A 21,667-nucleotide genomic window follows, 5' to 3' on the forward strand; every position below is an offset into this window, starting at 1 on the left:
AGACACTCTCCAGGAGCAGCATTGACAATCTTGTTCTCTTTCCCACTCCCCAGAGCCCCCTCCCCACATACACCAAATGAACTCCTGCTTACATTCTAGGTATCAGCTCACAGGTCCATTTTTGGGGGGAAGAACTTCCCTGGTGCCCATCAAGTGGACGTGTAGTTTGCATATTATGGCTTTTTCATTTCGTTGTCTGTAAATGTGGTAGGTCATTGCTTTAAGATGCACTGTCACGAGCTTCTGTTCTCAGACAAATTAGGAGCTAAAACTGAATCTGTTAATTTTAGAAGCGTTTGAATATGATGTGAAAGTGATTTGTAAACATTGGAAGGACCCAGCTTTTTAGATAGATTTCTCATAGGAGTGCTAGCCTGTAAAATTTGTGGACATCATTGGTTGCTAATTGTAAAGGCTTCTGAGAAGTATTTTAGATGTCAAGGAACTTTAGACCAGAGATGGTCAGAAAAACCCATATGGCCAGAAGAAGGGAGATAGATGCTTCTCATTCCTTTAAAAAAAGAACTAGAAAGAAAATCAAAAGGTCATTAGCACTGGAAAGAACTGGTCATGGCTGTGTTTATGGTTTTTAGGAATGGCATGCCTTTGCAAATCTGTAGAAGCTTCCCTCTGGGTTTCAGGCGATTGGGACAAAAAGACTGAGGAAACTGAGAAGGGAATGCTAAGAATTGTCCCAGAGAATAAAGGTAGCTAGAAAAGCAAACGGAAATACATCTTTACAATTAGTTCTACATACGTAAGCTAGGAATACTGACCCTGGCAGGGACAGAAGACTGGCCTTGAAAACCATCCAGAGATGCAATCGCTTACAGATAGCTTGAAGTACTTATTCCTGATTATCTGTGGTGAGTCATGCTTTTCTAGGGCAAAGCTGTCATCTTGGTGCAAAGCAGGTCATGGCAGGAGCATGAGCTGGGTTTGGTGCCTTGAAATTTCAGGGCTAATCTTTGCAAGCATTCTTCCAGGTCTCTTTTCTGTGGCCATATCTTGGACCAAACGTTTTAAAGAGAAGTCAGATGAACAAACAAAAACCCAAAAAAAGAAACCCTTTTTCCCTTGTTCTATTATGACAATTAAACAGAGAAATGCAAAGAAGAAAAAAACAATCATTGTACCATTCTGTTATTTACCAGGTTTCTAGATCATCATCAAAGGGTCATTGTTGCCAGCTTCGGCTAAGTTAAACAGGAAACACTTTTATTAAGGAGTCCGAGAGAGCCCACAGACTCTCCGAGAATCGGGCTGACCAGGGTTCTGAAGCAGGGTCAGAAATCACTCCGCAGCCTGGGTCCACAGGACGCACCACTGCAGTCTTTCCCCGACGCAGACAGTGAGCTTGGGCTGCCCATACCTTGGGGCGTTGTGGTCTCTTCTGGTTCTGGAAACCAGACTCGCCACTGCCTCCAGTGCCAGCCTCACCACACTTAATCCTGGGAGGCTCCTCCCTCTTTGCATCTCTAGTCTTTGTACCACACTCTGGTACGAAAGCCCCTGAGTGACAGAGGGTGGGTCACAAACCTGGTCCCCTCTGCAGGGGATGCTGAGACCATTTTAGCCTCTCCTGAGTGAGAATACCCCGAACATAGAAGGAGGTTTCAGATGCTGGGCGGAAAAAAAAACAAAACATGACAGATGTCGCTTACATCTCACATCTTTGGCTACCCCAAATCAACATATTTTCTCCTTCCCATGTTAACAACTCCTCTCCTTCAAAAGCTCTCATCTAACACAATGCACAACTAGAATGCACCAGCTGCCTTCTCAAATGGGCCAAAAACGCATTCCTCTCTAAGACCAGAATTCCTGGACAAACTCTGTTCTTTCTCAGAATGTCAAAATCCTGTCTGGATAGTCTATGACCTGTGGACTAACGTGAAAACTATGCCACTGTGAACACACCCTGTCTTAAGTGGTAGGAGAAAGGAGACGAAAGAAGAAAATTAATGTACAACGCAGATACACACCAGGACACACCAAGAAGGAAACTACATAAAAGATGCTACATAGCCTTGTTTCTGTGACTGGTCATGTGGTCACAGTGTTTGTGACGCCTACACCGCCCATCCCATGATTCTCTTGTTCTTACCCAGCTTCACAGCTTGTTTGGGTTCTTCGCTCAAGGGCCATTCGTGCCTTCATTCTGAGAGAGCAGAAATTTTGAGACTGGGCATCAGGAATGAGGAATATATATTACGTGCCACAGAGTCTATCTGTTAAATTTGTTTTTCTCTTTTTCAATTGCGTAGGCCTTATTATTATTTTTTTTCAGGGCAGCATTTTCTCAGCCAGTGCCAGTAAATTACATTTCTGTGGGAATCTATAAATTGCTTTGGGTAGCATGGACATTTAGATGTTAATTATTTCTACTCATGAACCTGGTATATGTTTTCATCTATTTGTATCTTCAATTTCTTTCCTCAATGTCTTATAATTTTGAGTACAAGTCTTTTACCTCCTTGATTAAATTTATTCGTAGGTATTTTTTGTTTAAATTGTATATGAGATTGTTTTCTTAATTTCTCTCTCTGATAGTTTGTTATTGGTGTATAAAAATGCAACTGATTTCTGAATATTTATTTTGTGTTCTGTAACTGTTGAATTCATGTATTGGTTCTAGTGTTTTGTTTTTTTGTTTTTTTTTTTGGTGGAGTCTTTAGAGTTCTCTCTATAGTGTCATGTCATCTGCAAAAAAAAGAGTCTTACTTCTTCCTTTCTGATTTGGGTGCCTGTTATTTTTTCCTTGTCTGATTTCTGTGGCTATAACTTCCAATACTAGGTTGAATAAAAGTGGTAAGAGTGGACATCCCAGTCTTGTTCCTGATGTTAAGGAAAACACTTGTAGCTTTTCCCCATTGAGTATAGTGTTAGCTACAGGTTTATCATATGAGGTCTGTCCAGGAAAAGTTCAGCCATTGTTAATGTAATGAGAATGTAACATCGATGAGACATCGATGTAACCTGGCAGCCAAGGAGAGTGGGCTGGAATGCTCATGCATGAACAATGATGACTTCACTGTACTAGTCAGCAGGAACGGCAGATGCTGTTGAGTGAGCATGTGCACTGTGCAGCCATTGCTTTCAAAATGACTGAGTGAGTAGAGCAACGGATCTGCATCAATTTTGCATTAAGCTTGAACATTCCTCTGCAGAAGCTATTCAGATGATTCAGAAGGCTTTTAGGGATGATGCAATGACTGCAGTGCAAATAAAAGTGGGGCACAAATGCTTAAAAGATGGTCGAGAATCTGTTGAAAGTGATCCATGTTCTGGAAATCCTGCAATAAGCAGAACACCTGAGAATGTTGAACATGTATGGGCTGTAATCAACAAAGATTGGCGACTGACAGTAAAAAAAAACTAGAAGCTGATCTGGGGATTCCAAAAACTATTGTGTCTGAGATTTTGATGCAGGATCCTGACGTGAAATGTGTTGTGGCAAAATTTGTTCCATGGCTTCTGCATTGATGCGATGATGGTGTGATGTTTGGGAAACACGCATTAAGCTGTTGAAGAAAGCATCAGGACCCTTGGAGAGAAGCCTAGGAGATAAGTGTAGAATTGAGAGTGAACTCTTTAATATATGGAATTGATAACAATCCCTAGAGTAGAGATATGTCCTTAAAGGAAAAGCTGTAGAAAGAAAAGTACAACTTCTGAGAGCAGAATCTTAGAAAATGCTCACAGTAATGAAGCAAAGAATTTAAAATTTAAAATAATTGTCCAAGAGAATACACACACAAAAAAATCAAGACAGAAGAGCATCACAGAGTTGAGAGTTTGAAGGAACAAACAGTTAAATTGGTTAAACAATAATTAAAGAAACAAAGTAGGATAAAAGTCTCTGAATTAGATGATTAGAAAGCCACAGCAACCTTCAAGAGTATAATTTCTGTAGATTAGTTAAAGCAGGAACCGAGATTCCCACGGTTTAAGGGATGAACGCTATAAGGAAATAAACTCAGAACATGGCCACCAATCACTTGGCAATTCTGGTTGTAAAAGGAAGAGAGAATTAGAATGCTAATTATATAACAAAGATTCTCTCTCCAATTTGGGTTTGTGTATTTTTTTATAATGAGGGAAGATGACCAATCGGGGTCACAACAGGGTTAGGATGGTAGAAGGGGGATCAATGAAGGAATAAGATATTGAATATGATTAAGAGCTTGAAATGAAAGGTCAACCAGTTATCATCACTAAGTGATATACACCTGCCCTAATTGAGCCACTAGGAGCATGTTGATTTCTTCAATGACCCTTTCAGTTGGCCAGTATTATCTATGTTTTGCAGATTGAAAAAATATGAAGCTCAGAGAGGTTAAGTAGCTTGCTCTAGATTTTAGGAAGCAAAAGAGAATAGATTTAAAGCAAGAAATGTTAGGTCCTGAAGGTGAGATGGGACACTGTCTCTCATTTGTAATGAGACAAGGGCTGTAGCAGAGAGAAGTGTCAGGTGCGTGAGTGAATCAGGGGCTGGCCTGCTCTCCAGGCAGCACGCACAGGGCACCGGAGGAACAAGTGCTGTGACAGCAATCTGTCCTGAGCCTTCTTATTCACTTGAGCATTATGGACAAAGAGGTGTACCATTCACCCTTGAAATCACAGTGTCTAGCAAAGAGGATGCTAAGATACGTGCTAAATTCATGGAAAGGGAAATGTCTACTTCCGGTGCAACAGAAGTGAACAGATGTGTTTTCTTCTCCTCCTTCTATACAGAAAAGCCTTAGCAGCCACTTCCATACTATATCTTTTACTGAGATCATAGGCAAGGGCTAGAGTGGTGGAAAAATAACAAGAGCAAGTCAGAACGAGTAAACGGAATGGTAGAACACTAAAAAGAAAAAGATGAAATCATCCGGCTTCTCCTTCTCGTGCTACAGACTGGCAGATGGTAAATTCTCAAAAAGACCCATAATTTCCTAGATCGCCCAAGCATCGAAGCCACCTTATTAGACTTCTGATCTATTCAAGGGCTTGCTTTCTTTTTGTTGATGTCTGAAGTTGTGGCGGGGCATGAGAAGAAAGCACATTTGTTACTCTGTCTCTCCCTTGCTGCAATTGATACACACACAACTGAAGTCCTATTTACTGTAACAGTTCATAAAGTACTTTCTTTATAAGCTGTTTAGATTTGAGTTTAAATGTATTTGTAAGTTGTGCAACATGACTCCATTTTGTATGTGAAAGTTTAAATCTTTAATCCAATCACACATCTGGTAAATCATCGAAGGAGGATCCATAGTCAGGTTTTCTAATTCCAGAACTTTCCATGAGACAGCAACCTTATTTACAGTATACATCTGTCTCTTCTAAATCTCCCCCACCCCCATAAATTGGCATAGCACATATGTGTAGAGTAGTTCTTAAACTTTGAACAATATTTTCCTTCACTGTTTATCACTTTACCTTCCACGGTCAACTACCATCAACTCCTGCCCTGGAAACTCAGAGTTTCCCAAAATGCACTGCATTATCTCCAGGATTTAACTGACTCCCTGGGACCACATCATGTTCTGGAGAAGGGCAAGCCCCTCTCTCTTATGTAGAGTAGATGTAACAGACACCAAGCCTTATGTTGGCCCATGAATGATCTGAAACCTTTACGTCTCGCAGGTCATATAAAATATGCATTCTTTTAAGAAGTTATTCTTATGGTTCCTTAATTGAAAAGCTTCTCTTCTTTCTGGCTCTCTGCAGATTCATAATCCTGACATTTTTTAATGGGAAGAGACAACCAGACGTGGGTGAGAGAGTTCATTCTCCTCGACCTGTCCAGGGACTGGGACACTCAGGTGTCTCTCTTTGTCCTGTTCGTGGTCATGTACCTGGTGACAGTGCTGGGGAACTTCCTCATTGTCCTTCTGATCAGACTGGACGGCCGACTCCACACTCCCATGTACTTCTTTCTCACCAACCTCTCCCTCGTCGACGTCTCCTATGCCACGAGCATCGTCCCTCAGATGTTGGCTCACTTTCTTGCTGAACAGAAAGTGATCCCCTACGTGAGCTGTGCAGCACAGTTATTTTTCTCCTTGGGACTGGGCGGCATTGAGTTTGTTCTACTGGCAGTGATGGCCTATGACCGCTATGTGGCTGTGTGTGACCCCCTGAGGTACTCAGTCATCATGCATGGAGGGCTCTGTACTAGGCTGGCCATCACCTCCTGGGTCAGTGGCTCTGTCAACTCTCTCATGCAGACTGTCATCACCTTTCAGCTGCCCATGTGCTCAAATAAGTTTATTGATCACATATCCTGTGAACTCCTAGCTGTGGTCAGACTGGCCTGTGTAGACACCTCCTCCAATGAGATCGCAATCATGGTTTCTGCCATTGTCCTGCTGGTGTCCCCATTCTGCCTGGTTCTCTTTGTCCTACATCAAGATCATCACCACCATCCTAAAGATCAGGTCCACAGAGGGCAGGAAGAAAGCCTTTCACACCTGTGCCTCTCACCTCACAGTGGTGGTCCTGTGCTATGGCATGGCCATTGTCACTTACATCCAGCCCCGCTCCAGCCCCTCTGTCCTTCAGGAGAAGTTGATCTCTCTCTTTTATGCCATTTTGACACCCATGCTGAACCCCATGATTTACAGCCTAAGGAATAAGGAGGTAAAGGGGGCCTGGCAGAAACTCTTAGGGCAATTATCTGGATTAACATCAAAACTGGCAACCTGATGAATCATGAGCACCAGTTAGAGAAAAGGACTTCAACTGTGTGTTCTCCCACTTAACTCAGACATGACAGGCATCAACTGCATCACCATGGCAACCAGGAGGAAGATGATGATAAGTGTACTGATGGTGTGGGTAGGAGGCTGAGTGGTTGGGTTGGGGTGATGTGGGGTATTTTTAGGTCCCAGGAGCATGTTTCATGAAGTTAAGCACTGCTGAAACAGACTTCTTACATGAAGTTCACTTCACATGGCCTGAGAGTAATTTTTTTAAAAAACATTTGCTGTTTGATTTGTCACATTCTTTATAATCATGGACCTAGTCATGGATCTTAATTTGGATCTCTGGTTCTTATTCATCCATATCTTGTATAAAGTTATTGTGTTTCCATTGGGAACGTATCACTTCCACATTTCACTTTTTAAAACCTGTGGTCTATGTAAGCACATCCGATAACTGTGTGAGTCGGTCTTCCGAGGAGAGTGTTGCCATCAAAGCTGGTTAAATGCTTCTGATTAAATGCTTCTGTGCCAGACCTATGTCATGTGAACATAACATATGTGTCTGAGTGCAGGTGGAAATGCAGGAGAAGCTTCCACAGAAGGTCTTGTTTTACACTGACAGGAAGTAAAGGTTGTTCATGCCCGTGGCTATGACTGGCCAAGGGAAAGGTGTCTCAGGCGCTGCTGGGGTATTGAAACTGTTGGAAAGGAATTTTACTGCATATATAAGTGTCCCAGTTAAACATTTAAGCCACCCAACACTGAAATATCTATTAATTCCTTTTCCTAGACTTTAGAAACAACATAAATACACAAAGTATGAGATAATGCATAGATATAAAGTTAATAGTCATCTAGGAAAGGAAAGATTCCTGAGGCAAAGGCAGTGAAGATAAGACAAGCTTCACTTGGGCTGGGGATCAGGATGGTCCCGTTGCCTATGTGGGCAGCACCCTCTTGTCTGTTCATGGAACCCCCTCCCCACCTCCTGCATACATAGCACTGGGCCTACTTCACCCTGTACGTGTCTGAGCTGAAACAGTCAGAGAGTGAGTGCCCCTCTGAGAGAAAGCCTGAGTTAAACAAGGTGCCTGAGTTAAACAAGGTAAAGGAGGAGGAAGGAATAACTGCACGAGGGAAGGAAGGAGAAGGAGGAAGAGAAAGAGTGTGCCCGCTCACCTGCTCCCTCCCTTGAAGAAGTCTCAAAGCCCTTTCTTCCCATCATCTCTTCTTTGAGTTGGTTGGTGTGCAGCTCTTCCATGTGGGGACACATTATCACAGACTCTCAGTGTGCAAGCGGTGTTAAAGGCTCATTTAACGTGGAGCCCATTTGGTATTTTAATTTTACCTTAAAATAATTCATTTCTAAAGTCTGCCCTAAAGGCCAGGATCCCAAAGAAGGCAAGGAATACTAGTGACTTCTTTAGCTATATCTCTCTTGGTATTAATTGGGGAAGTGTTATAAGAGAGTCTCCAATGCAGCCATGAATGGTTCTTGAGACAGAATAGTCAGTATGATACAATTTTCCAATGATAGGACTGCAAGTGGGATGAGAGACCATGAAGCAGTTAAAATGCAGTGTTGTGTCAGAGAGAGAGAGAGAGAGAGAGAGAGAGAAAGAGAGCGAGAGCGAGCGAGTGAGCCTTTGGGGGTGACTGCAGAAGTCTTCCTGTATGAAAGGACAAGAAGAGGTCCAGGTAGAGACCAGGAAAGTGAGAACAAGTGACTTGGATAACAGACGATCAGAGCGAAGTCTGACCTGTGAAAGGTGCCGACCTGGGAGAGAGTGTGAGAGTTCAATAATGCCCTGAAGTTGCTCTTGCCGGGCAGAGGAGATGAAGTAGTAGGGATGAAGCAGGCAGCTAAAGAATGGTCCCATCACATCATGCAGCGGATGCCAAAATATCACTTACTTTTAATAGCAACAGGGATCGAGTAATGATTTTTAAGCCAGAGTAGGGCATGACAAAATTCACATTTTTAAATTAGCCTTCTAGCAAGTGAATCAGAGGAAGGAACACTGGAGCCAACAAAGACCAGCTAGGAAGCTACACCACGGTTCCTCATGAGTCATTAGAGGAATCAGCACTAAAGAAGTAGCAATGGGGAAAGAGAAGTCATATGAAGTCCTGTGATTTAAAAGAGATTTCAGAAGAACACTCCACCTTCTCCTGGAATGGAATTCCTCTATCGACCCCATATCTCCTCTAAGCTGTCATAGATTTTGTAACTTGTGGAGTAAACCATAAAACTTACCATCATGAACACACCCTATATGAAATGTAGGGGAAAGGGACAAAAGAAGAAAATTGGTGAAAAATGCAAATACCCATGTGACACTTCAAGGAAGAAGATATGTGTTCATGCTGTATCCTCATTTCTTCTACTGGTTAACATGTTTAGGACTCTTCTCCACCATTCACTGCATAATCCTTTTGCCTTGACGGAGCTTCCTCTCCTTTTCTTACTGCCTGCGCCCCCTCCACCTCAAGGTTGGCAGCACAGGAAGTTTCTCTCTGCATCTGATCCTCCACTGCCATTTTCACATCTGTTTCCTTCTTGCCCTGCTCTTACTCATTGGGACCACTAAGATTATCCAGGGTAGTCTCTCTTTTTGAAAATCCTTAAGTTAAATACATCTTCAAGTTACATTTAACATGTCAGGCAACATATTCACAGGTTCTGAACATATTTTGGGGATCATTATTTAGCCTACTATAGAACCTATTCAAATTGGCCACTTAGTTTTTCCATACAACCCCAGTAATCTTCAACACCTTCTTCCCTTTCTCATCTTTTACATTTCCTCCTTTATAAGGGGAATTATGTTTCCAAGAATTCCAAAGAACTTCCATTAACATTCCTTGTGATCTAGGTCTGCTGGAAACATATTTATTAAGGTTTTGTTGGTATGAAAATGCCTTTATTTCTCCTGCATTCTCAAAATGTATTTTCTATACATAGATAATTCTTTGTGGACAGTTGTGCTCTCCTTGAGGCTGTAAAGATGCCACTTCATTGTCATCTGGCTTGCATAGTTTCTGAGAAGAATTCTGCTGTACTTTAGATCTTTGTTCTTTTGTATGTGGAGTCTTTTTATCTCAGGCTGCCTTTAAGATTTTTTTTTAAAGATTTTATTTATTTATTTTTAGAGAGGGAAGGGAAGGAGAAAGAGAGAGAGAGAGAAACATCAATGTGCAGTTGCTGGGGGCCGTGGCCTGCAACCCAGGCATGTGCCCTGACTGGGAATCGAACTTGCGATGCTTTGGTTTGCAGCCCGTGCTCAATGCACTGAGCTACACCAGCCAGGGAGATTTTTTCTTCATTTTGGCCTTTAGACAGATAGAATATGATGGGTCTAGGCTTTTTAAAAGTACTATTTGGCTGAATTTATTTGATTTGTCCTTTAATTTCTTTCATTATTTTTTCAGCCATCATCTCTTCAAATATTTCTTGAACTCCTTTTTTCTCTATTTTCCTTTTGTGAAATTTCAATGTGTATGTTAGATGGTTTGATATTGTCTAACAATGTTGGGAGACTCTCTTCTAATTTTTATTATTTTTCCCTGTATGATTTAGTTTAATTAATTTTTATTGCCTTATCTTTATCCTCACAGATTGTTTTTTGTTTGTTGGCCCTTTTGAATTGACTCATAAGTGATCTTTACATCTTTTATTGTGTTCTTCACATTCTAGCATTTCCATTTAATACATTTATATAGTTTTCAATTCTCTACTGAAATTCCTCAATGATGATGTAGTCCATCTCTTTCTTAAACTTACTTAAGAGAGTTATTTTAACCCCTGTGTGATACTTCCTGTACCCAAGTATATCTGATTCTGGTTCTGTTAATATCTTTGTTCAGTGATATAGCAATTTTTCTTGCTCTTCCTTTGAAACTTAATTTAGATTGAAAACAGGATATTTTGTGTGTAGGATAATGGACTCTATGATAAACAGTATTGTTTTGCAGTGGGCACATCTCTTCTGTTTATTGCCTAGTGCAGAGTATTTGGTGTGTGTGAATTATGCAGCCATGGTTTGGGCTGGATTTGAGTTTTGTTGTTGCTGTGGTTATCCCCACTGTACCAACAAATTCCATTTCCTGTAGCTTCACCAATGCCTGGGGTGAGGTATTCAGTGGGGGGAAGGTTTTCCCAGCATTGCTGTTCCTCCCTTAGTTTCCAGCTCCCCTGTGGAACTGCATGTCAGAGAGTGTGTCTTCCCACACACCACCTCTCTGCCAGAGCTAACTGCTGTTCCTTGTTTCTCAGTCCTGCTCGGTGGATGTTGAGGGTTTGTTCTCTGTTGTCTTGCTTCTGTCTCAGGCTTAGGCAGACACTTTCTTCATGTGTCTCAGGCAGGGTTGGGGCTTTGTGACCTTGGTTTTCCATAGTGTGAAGAGATGGATCATGGTCTCAGCAGAGTGGTCTCCTGCCCAGTGGAAATCCCAGGGCTTGAATGAGTGTGTATGTGTGTGTGTTTTCCATTCATTTCTCAGCACTGAGTCCTCATCTGTCTCTGAGGGAAACAGTGTTTGCTGCCCTTCCCCAGTGGCTTCAGGCTCTTGTTCCATAAGGAAGACAGGCTTGGTGGTGGGAGTATGCCGCTGCTCACTGAGGATGCTGGGGCTGATCTTGCTAGACCTGCACCATGGAGGAGGCTCCGTCTGGCTGTCCACCCTTCTGCAGACATTTTTCAGAGAACTGTTCCAAACCTGTCAAGAAATCTTGAGAACTGATGGGGATTTTTCTTTTTGCTGTAGCCCTCAGCCATTCAAAACTTACAGTATTCCACACTTGAAGTTCAGTACTATGTTAAAGCCATTCTCAGTGACTTGTTAGGTTGCCTTATTTTCCTCCCATGTTCTGACCCAGGTAAGTAAGAGCTCACATCGTATCTCTCTCTGGATGTACCTGTCTTTCCTGAGATTCATGCTATTTGGTTGCCCTGCAGTCTCATCTTACTGGAGATTTCAATGATAATTATGATTTTATAGATTGCCTAACCTTATTTTGTTTCAGGATGGAACAATACTCTTTTCAGCTTTCTACCATCTCTGTGAAAGCTAGAATAGAATCAATTACTTATTTTTTCCTTTTAAGTAGACTCTAATTTTTAGAGTGGATTTAGATTTATGTAGCAAAATTGAGCAGGAGTGAGGGTTTCTTTGCCCACGCCACAGCCTTCCCACTGTTAACACCCTGCACCAGACTGGTATATTTTCAATTACTTTTAAAGGTCTGTTTTAACAGATAAATGAATTCTAAATGGGGGATGTGAATTTTACAGGTAGAGAAAATATAGCAATGGCAACTAATGATTTCTAAGCAAATAAATTTTAAGTGGAACAAACCATTTATCTGGAAGTAGTGTACCCAAATTGTGTGCATGGAGATTTGACCAAATAATTGTTTTATATTTCTGTTCCTGCAAACCCAGGTTGCACATTGATGGTATATATTAGCACATCTGTCACAAAGGCTTCTTGAAGGAACATTTATTTTCCAGGTGGACACTGGAATGTTATGGGATGACATTCCTGGGTAAGAGAGAGAGTATTTCCTGTTTGGGGAGCAGCAGGAATTATAGGATGGGTGGGGCTCACATGAGGCAGGGAGTAGGGAAAAACTGAGATTGTGGGTGACTTTGAAACTCTTCACTCTGAGTTCATTAAGCTTCGGCAGTGAAGTCATTGGGCTACAGAGCAAACCTTAATGCAGTGGGTCACGGTACAATAGAGTGTAATAATGCAGGATTGATGTGACAGTGTTCTACATAGTGAATTGTTTTAGTACTTTTCAAATTTTATTATATCAGAAACATCTGATAGTCTCCCAAGTCTTTGTTGTTGTTTTTGGAACTGAAGTAGTACCATGAGACATGGACTCAGAGTCCACCACACTTGCAGGACTCACAGCAGTTCTTTGCACAGATCTCAGAGGATAAAGACAGCTCTTGACTCCAGAAAGAGAGGTAAGGGCACCCTGGAGCTGAGGGGGATAATTGGTTTCCCTCCAGCTTGGAGGCATGCCGGTCACTGCTCACTGGAACAAGGGCATGAGGGCTAAATGTCAAGATTGGAGTAGAGGAGGATATCCTAAAACCCCAGTAAAGCGGCTGCTATGATTTTGTTTAGAATGACCTGAGGCTGCAGTGGATTGTTGTTGTCTGAGGAGGATGGAGAGTAGCTCATCAAGGGAGTAGAGGGCAGCATAAGAGAATTGGGAGTGGTGACAGCAATTAACACCGTGATGCAAAGAGCTCTGGGGGATCTGTCAGCCCACATGGCTAATTCAGCCACTGCTACACCCCATTAGGGCTGTGTCTGAGCCAACCCTGGGGCCCCTGTGAGCTTCTTCCCAGTAGTAGTCCTCACCATGTCAGCTAGTCCAACCTGTGAGTTCTCAGCCCAGGAATCAAGGAGCCTGGGAGACTTCATATCCTCTCCATGGTCTGTCACTTTGTTGGAAGGCAGCAGTCTTTAGACACCAGTTTAAACTTAGACTGAAGTGTCCATCTCCATTGTTTTCCTGCCCCTATTCAATATTTGAGAGTTCTAACAGAGGCAGCAAAAATGGGTGGGTTCATCTGATTTTTAGGGACTTTGGATCAGAGATAGGAAGTATGGATGTGGAAATCTTCTCACTCTAAATAGTATGGCTAATGCAGTCCAGTTACTCTGCTTTCCTGAAATGACAGGCTTAGGTGCATTTTTGTTCTAAGGGTTCTCTAGTCCAAACTTTAGTGCTGGCAGAGAGAAAGAGGAAGGGTGAAATGAAGGGAGGTAAAGAACAAGTTGATTTAGTATTTAGATACTGTAGATTCCATGGATAAATTCTGCATGGATTTTGGGACAAGCCCAGATCTGTGAAGTGATACTTAGAGATTAATATTCATGAACCTGTAGGAGATTACATTTCCAAAAGGAAAAATCATTAATCACTGTTATCTCAAATATTTCCCTGAAGGTATGTATGCAAAGTACTTGGAATTTTCCTTTCAGTATTGAAAATGGAACTATAAGGTTATTAAATGGAAATATAAGGTGTCTGCTCAAAGTCAGACACTCAGAACGTGCACTGGGGCTAGACCTGAGGTCTCCTGACACTCATTTCTGGGTAGGTTCCTCTAGAATCCACTGTAGGGATTGCAGAGTGGAGACACGCTAGTCTGAGTGAATTGCTGTAGCCTTACCTATGTGGAAAAGGCATAAAAAGGTGAGCATTTACAAAATGAAGTCCTAGTAAAATACATCAAATTGCTGATTATGTAAAAAGACAGGCAATCTAATCCAGACAGGAAATAGAAAACTAGGTGCTTTCTGAGGATATAAAACTGTTTTTGGGAAATCACCCACTCAAGTGGTCCTTGGTTTTCTGTCCCAAGCGTTAGGATGAAGCAGGTATTCCTGGCCACGATAGAGGCATTTGGTGTACACAACATCCATGTATTCAGCCAGATGTCAGATGACTCTTGCTTTAATTGAAAGTTCCATTTTTATTGCCAACTCAACTCTGTGAAGGTTGGTTCTGGTTTGTCTGACTAGCATCACAGAAAACATCTTTAGTTTGCGGGAGTTACCTTTTGTGCTCTGAGTCTGTGTTCAGGACTTCCGTGTGTCTCTGTTCAAATTGTAGAAACTGCAATGAGAAGAGCAAATATAATGAAGACTCAATGGAATGTTATAAAAGATGATACACAAACAGACTTCCAGCTGTAGGGCTTCATCTCTGTAATGAATGGGAGACAATATGGGCAATGGTCCCAAAGGGACTTTCGAGGCTGGTCCAAAGTTTTGTTCATCCATGTACCCTTTGTATCTGCATAAGCAGTGGAAAGGATTATTATTCTGAAATACAGCAGATCTCTGGAAGTTGAGATGTTGGGGAATCTTCCTATAATGTGTACACCTCCTTAGTGTTTTCAAATCAACTTCTTTCTTTCCAATATAGGAGGCATGGGAGAATATAATTTATTGAAGCAGCCAGCCAATAAAAGTTAAGATGTTTTTGTTTTAAAGTATAAGACACTAACCAGCGCAGGAAAATAGAACATGGCAATGAGTGTTACAAATGGGAAATGCACCCATGTGTTAAGCCCTGAACACCTCCATCCTTGCAAAGTTTAATAGAATATTTTGGAGTGTTGGTCCAAAATATTGGAGAGTGACAATGGAAAGTACATGTAATTAAAAACTGATTGGAAATGTGAGCAGCGGGATTTGAAGGTATCTCCAGAGAACCACAAGTGATGACCCTGTCTGTGTGGCACCAACATGTGAGAAGTTCTGTCACTGTTCATTTCATTTTTATCTGTGGGTCAGGGTTCTCATCTCTCTAGATGAGTAGTAGCTCATTGTTCTTCAAGGCCTCATCAATAGTGTTGGAGCAGGAGTGTGGGGAGGGTGTGGGGAAGGCTAACAGGGCACCTTATGTTGAGAAGCAGTCTTGTCACTTGCAGATGGATATTGATGCCCTTTCCTGTCAGGCAAACTGTAGAGCTATGGGGAGCCAGGCATGGAAGAGTCCTCTGTCCAGGAGATCAACTGCCAATTGTAATGGGCCAGTTGGGACGTGCCCCATTTCCATAACCCCAAAATACCAGATATTCACAAATTTTACAAAAATCACCACCTGAGAATTCACCATTAGAAATGTATGTAACTTGACTTAAACAAAGAACAAGTGTTATTTCTGAAGGGATTGGCTTCAGGTGCCGGGAAGCAAAAGAGATTGGATGCAAAGCAGAAACTCTTAGCTCTGAAGCTCAGACTTTTGCTGAGATGAGTCGGTGCCCCTCCCTGGGGGTGAGGTGAAGGCTGTGTTGGAGGGATGTGCAGGGTGGGTGAGAGACACATGGGGCGTCACCAGCTGTCATGTTCTGCAGGCAAGTCACACAGGTTAACAGGGGAACAAATGATGTAATGATTTGTTTTGTGTCCTTTCTTCCTTGGATGGGTCAGGTCTTTGCGCACAGGGACCTATAATACTCACCATGAAATAGGAACATCTGCGAAAGATGGCACTTTATAGATGTTTGCCGAATTAATAGAAAAATACAAAGTAATGTTGAAAGTATATTCTAATTGGAAAATAAAAAATAACTTACTTCAAAATTAAAAGAAATGTCTACTTTCTGCTGCAGATCTGATGTGTGTGTGTGTGTATAACAACAGCTATCAGATTTTTAAAAGTAAATATTTTCTTGAGGTGTTTGAGTTAGATTTGAGTGTCTTCTTTGGGTTAAGTGGACGCTTTGTCCTTCTGCCCAGGACTGAAGAAAAGCTGAGTGAGGGGTGAGGGTAAGGATCTTGCATACAGCTGTACAGGAGGGGTTGTCGGAAGGGGAAATCAGGTTTGGGGGAGGAAACTGGGGTAGAAGTTTCAAAAATGTGTGTGTCTGAACCATGAAAGAAGAGATGGCCATCTCTTTAACTTGTTTGTTTGTGTGTGTGGTTTTTGTCTTTTGTGAGATAAGGGTTTTGAAGTGCAGACAGTCTTCTCCTTTCTGCTGAGAGACCCCAGCCTGGGTGTGGAATGGCGCAAACAGCTCAGCTCCTGCTCTCCAGCCTTCTCACTGCTATTTTCTCCTCCTTCCCCTAATTTCTTACCCTGCAAGAAAAGGAACGTTCCTGATAGGTAGGCTTGGAGAAAGAATAAGAATAAATCAATCCCAGAAAATTAAAGAATGTGAACAATTTCTTTTTTTTTTATAAATAAAGTCTTTTCTTTTTTTTTCTTTCTTTTTTTTAGATTTTATTTATTTATTTTTAGGGAGGGAGGGGAGGGGGAGAGAGAGAGAGAGAGAGAGAGAGAGGGAGATAGAGAGAGGGAGATAGAGAGAGAGAAACATCAATGTGCTGTTGCTGGGGGTTATGGCCTGGAACCCAGGAATGTACCCTGGCTGGGAATCGAACCTGGGACACTTTGGTTCCCAGCCTGCGCTCAATCCACTGAGCTACCCCAGCCAGGGCTTGAACAATTTCTGTTTAATGTTCCAAGTTGATATGATAGAGTTTTAATAGAAAGACACTTCCCGGACACAGTAAAATGAGTGAAACGTCACTCCCACCCCCGTTGCCAGGAATTCATGCATCTGCCCCTGCTGCAGGCAATGAAGGGCAGTCCTCAGAGACCTGCTTCCTGTCCTGTCTTGTGAAGGGAAAGTCAGGTGCTCATACTGTCACTGCCTTTAATATGGGCCTCTTTGGAAAGGGTAGATTCCTAAGTGCAGCCGGCCAGGAAGGGAGAAACAAAAGAACAACATACAACTATAATCCCCTACCACTTGGTATGCCACTGAGTCTGAAGAGACGAAAGGTCATCCTCAAACCAACAATGGTCCCTCGGTCCCAAAGCGACTCAACTTTCCTAATCTTTCAGTTCCATTAAAGAGTTTTGAAGCCTGAATTTGTGGAGGGATTGCATGGGAAAATCACTTTTGCTACCATATCAACCCTGAAGCAGTGGTCATGTTTCCACTCATACTCATTCTGCTGCAGTCCTGCCAACAGTATAGTTCACAAAATACTTCCTTCAACCTTACCTACATTGGAGCTTAAATATACTTGCAAGTTGTAATCCTTTTGTAATGGGTTTCTCCATTTCAGGCAACTTTTATACCTTTCCAACAAGGTTTTTCTTCACTGTTTATCACTTTACCTACAATTGTCATGTACCAGGCTCTCCACACCTGAAACCTGAGGTCAGATGGTGAATACGTTGAGCTCCTGAACTTGGGCTGCATGGTGTCCAGGCTGAGCAGGTGTCCCAGAGGCCACATCACGTCCTCGTAGGTGCTGGCCTGTCTCTGATGCGTATCGGGATCCAGCCTGTGGTGACGGCCCACAAGCGATCTGAAACATCTGGCTGAGGCTGGCCAGCAAGTAGGCAGTAGGTGTTCACAGGAAAGTTGTTCTTACTGTTCTCTGATTCAACAGCTTCTGTTCTTTCTGACTCTCTGCAGATTCATAACCCTGACATTTTTTAATGGGAAGAGACAACCAGACGTGGGTGAGAGAGTTTATTCTCCTCGGCCTGTCCAGGGACTGGGACACTCAGGTGTCCCTCTTTGTCCTGTTCGTGGTCATGTACCTGGTGACAGTGCTGGGGAACTTCCTCATTGTCCTTCTGATCAGACTGGACGGCCGACTCCACACTCCCATGTACTTCTTTCTCACCAACCTCTCCCTCGTCGACGTCTCCTATGCCACGAGCATCGTCCCTCAGATGTTGGTTCATTTTCTTGCTGAACAGAAAGTGATCCCCTATGTGAGCTGTGCAGCACAGTTATTTTTCTCCCTGGGACTGGGCGGCATTGAGTTTGTTCTATTGGTGGTAATGGCCTTTGACCGCTATGTGGCTGTGTGTGACCCCCTGAGGTACTCAGTCATCATGCATGGAGGGCTCTGTACTAGGCTGGCCATCACCTCCTGGGTCAGTGGCTCTGTTAACTCTGTCATGCTCACTGTTATCACTTTTCAGCTGCCCATGTGCTCAAATAAGTTTATTGATCATATATCCTGTGAACTCCTAGCTGTGGTCAGACTGGCCTGTGTGGACACCTCCTCTAATGAGATTGCAATCATGGTTTCTGCCATTGTCCTGCTGGTGTCTCCATTCTGCCTGGTCCTCTTGTCCTACATCAAGATCATCACCGCCATCCTAAAGATCAGGTCCACAGAGGGCAGGAACAAAGCCTTCCAAACCTGTGCCTCTCACCTCACAGTGGTGGTCCTGTGCTATGGCATGGCCATTGTCACTTACATCCAGCCCCGCTCCAGCCCCTCTGTCCTTCAGGAGAAATTGATCTCTCTCTTTTATGCCATTCTGACCCCCATGCTGAACCCCATGATTTACAGCCTAAGGAATAAGGAGGTCAAGGGGGCCTGGCAGAAACTCTTAGGGCAATTATCTGGATTCACATCAAAACTGGCAACTTGATGAATCATGAGCATCAGTTAGAGGAAAGGACTTCAACTGTGTGTTCTCCCACTTAACTCAGACATGACAGGCATCAACTGTATCACCATGGCATCCAGGAAGAAAATGATGTAATGTGTAGTGATGATGAGGGTAGGAGGCTGAGTGGTTGGCTTGGGGTGTTGCATGTAGACATACTTAAATGTCCCAGCCCCATGTGTAGTGGAGTTAAGGACTGCTGCCCTAGAACTTCACACTCACTCAGTCTCCTTTCCTGACAGTAACTGAAAAACATACTACCTTTTGCTGTTTTGATTTGTCATGTTGTTTGGAATCATGGACCTATCTTGGATCTTCATTTGGACCACTGGTGCTTGTTCCTCCACATTTTGTCTGAAGTTATTGTATTTTCATTGGGAGCAAAACACTTCACATTTTAAGTCATTGAAAGATACGGGTGGTATATGTAAGCACATCCTGCAACTGGGTGAGTCACTGTTCTGAGGAGGGTGTTGCTATGAAGGCTGATTAATGCTTCTGTGCCTGACCTACATCATGTGGACATAATGTGTGTGTCTGAGTGTGGGTAGAAATACAAGAGAAGCTTCCACAGAAGATGTTGTTTTACACTGACAGGAAGTAAAGGTTGTTCTTACACGTGGGTATGACTGGCCAAGGGAAAGGTGTCTCAGGTGCTGCTGGGGTATTGAAACTGTTGGAAAGGACTTTCACTGCATATATAAGTGTACCTTTTAAATATTTAAAGTGTCCAACTCTGAAATATCTATTAATTCTTTTTTCTAGACGTTAGATACAAAATAGCATACAAAATATGAGATAATGCATAGATATAAAGTTAATAGTTATCTAGGAAAGGAAAGATTCCTGAGGCAAAGGCAGTGAAGATAAGACAAGCTTCACGTGCGTTGGGGATCAGGATGGTTCCGTCACCTCTGCACACAGCACCCTGTTGTCTGCCCTGGGAGCCCCCCCCCACCCTCACCCACTCTCCTCCACACATAGCACTGGGCCTACTACATCTTGTGCATCTCTGAGCTGGGACAGTCAGAAAGTGAGTGCCCCTCTGAGAGAAACCTGAGTTAAAGAAGGTAAAGGAGGGCGGAGGAATAACTGCATAAGGGAAGGAAGGAGAAGGAGGAGAAAGAGTGTGCCTACTCATCTGCTCCCCCCCTTGAAGAAGTCAAAGCCCTTTCTTCCCATCATCTCTTCTTTGAGTTGGTTGGTGTGCAGCTCTTCCATCTGGGGACACATTATCACAGACTCTCAGTGTGCAAGCATTGTTGAAGTTTCAGATAAACCAGAGCCCATTTGACACTTTAATTTTATCTAAAGGTAATCTATCTGGAGTTTTACAATCTAGGCAGATATCCCAGTAAATGTCAATGCTAGTGGGCTGTATTACTGTTGATGTTAATTGAGATATATCAGTGGACTGTCTACTGTATGTCAGTGACATCGAGTGGTTCTTGAAACACAGGATGATACAATCCTGACAAAGATAGGGTCACACAGCAGAGATGACAATGAAGCAGTTAAAATGCAGTGTTGTGTCACAGAGAGAGTGAGGCTTTGGGGGTGATTACAGAAGACTTCCTGTCTGAAAGGACCAGAAGAGGTGCAGGTAGAGACCAGGAAAGTGAGAATAGGTGATCCAGTTAACCTGAGCAAAGGCTGGCCTGTGAAAGGTGCTGAAGTGGGAGAGAGTGTGAGAGTTCAGTAATGCCCTGAATTTGCTCTTGCTGGGCAGAGGAGATGGAGGAAGTAATGGGGATGAAGCTGGTGGCAGACAGGGGCCATGCCTTGGAGGTCACTGAATGAATGTCAGATTATTTTGAAGTTGATCCTGACAGCATTGGGAGCCAGTAAGATTTTTTGGCCAGAGCATGCCTTAATGAAATTTATGTCTTTGAATCACTCTGGCAAATGATTCAGAGGGAGAAATGGATCCAAGGAGACCAGGTAGGAGGCTGCAGCACAATTACTAAGACTCAGAGGAATATGGCCTGAACAAGTGGCAATGGGAAAGGAGAAGTCATTGCATGAGATTTAAGAGACATAATAGAGGGACCCTGGCCCAGCAGCTCCGTTGGCTAGAGCATAGTCCCAATGCACCAAAGTTGCAGGTTTGATCCCTGGTTGGGACACACACAAGAATCAACCACTTACGGATGCATAAGTAAGTGGGACAACAGATCGATGTTTCTCTTTCTCTGTCTTTCCCTTCCCATCTCTCTCCAAAGTCCATTTTTTTAAAGAAGGTTACTGAAAGGCATACTAGAGGAACACTTCATCTTCACCCAGTTTAGAGTCCCCATGTGGGTCCATTTGTCCCTAAAACGCCATGGTTCTGTCTGAATACTCTGTAACTTGTAAACTGAAAAACTTACCACCATAAACACACCCTATATAAAATGGTAGTAGCAAGAGAGGAAAATTAGTCAAAAACATAAATATGCACATAACACTTGTAGGAGGAGGATGTGTGAAGGATCTGCATCCTCATTTCTGTGACTGGTATGTGGCCACAGTGTGGCTTCTCTCTACTACCCAGCAACTTATTGGGTTGAACAAAAAGAATTCATTGGATTTTACAGTAAAACAAAAAGACACACTTTTCATTTTCACTAATAACTTTATTAAGCAATGTAATCACTGTTTTGTTCCACTTCCTTTTGCCATCTTTCAGGCAACTTCATTATTTCATCTTTCCAAGAATTTTTATCTTTTTGAGCAAAGAACTGTCCAGGTGCCTTTTACTGTGTTCCATGGAATTAAAGTTTTTCCATTAAGAGAATGTTGTAAAGACTGAAATAAATGGGAGTCTGAAGGTGCAATGCCTGGAGAGTATGGCAGGTGAATAAGAACATCCCAGCCACGCTGTACCAGTTTTTGCCTGGTCCTCAAAGAAACATGTGGTCCTGCATTATCCTGATGGAAGATTATGCATTTTCTGCTGACTGATTTTGGTGCTTTTCATCGCATGCTGTTTTCAGTTGATGTAATTGAGAGCTTTACTTGTTGCAAT

At 42.7% G+C, this 21,667-nt stretch overlaps 1 protein-coding gene and 1 pseudogene across 1 annotated transcript; both read left to right on the plus strand.

Moving 5' to 3' along the window:
- The first annotated feature begins 5,741 nt into the window (after positions 1 to 5,741).
- Positions 5,742 to 6,696, plus strand: LOC123830996 (annotated as a pseudogene).
- Positions 6,697 to 17,688: 10,992 nt separating this feature from the next.
- Positions 17,689 to 18,642, plus strand: LOC123830997 (olfactory receptor-like protein OLF3). The gene has a single exon (XM_045857625.1). The coding sequence runs from the start codon at positions 17,689 to 17,691 to the stop codon at positions 18,640 to 18,642; it is 954 nt and encodes a 317-aa protein (XP_045713581.1).
- The last annotated feature ends 3,025 nt before the right edge of the window (positions 18,643 to 21,667 follow it).

The sequence above is a fragment of the Phyllostomus hastatus genome, unplaced genomic scaffold (genome assembly GCF_019186645.2).
Source record: "Phyllostomus hastatus isolate PE091 unplaced genomic scaffold, TTU_PhHast_1.1 phas_scaffold_142, whole genome shotgun sequence".
NCBI lineage: Eukaryota > Metazoa > Chordata > Mammalia > Chiroptera > Phyllostomidae > Phyllostomus > Phyllostomus hastatus.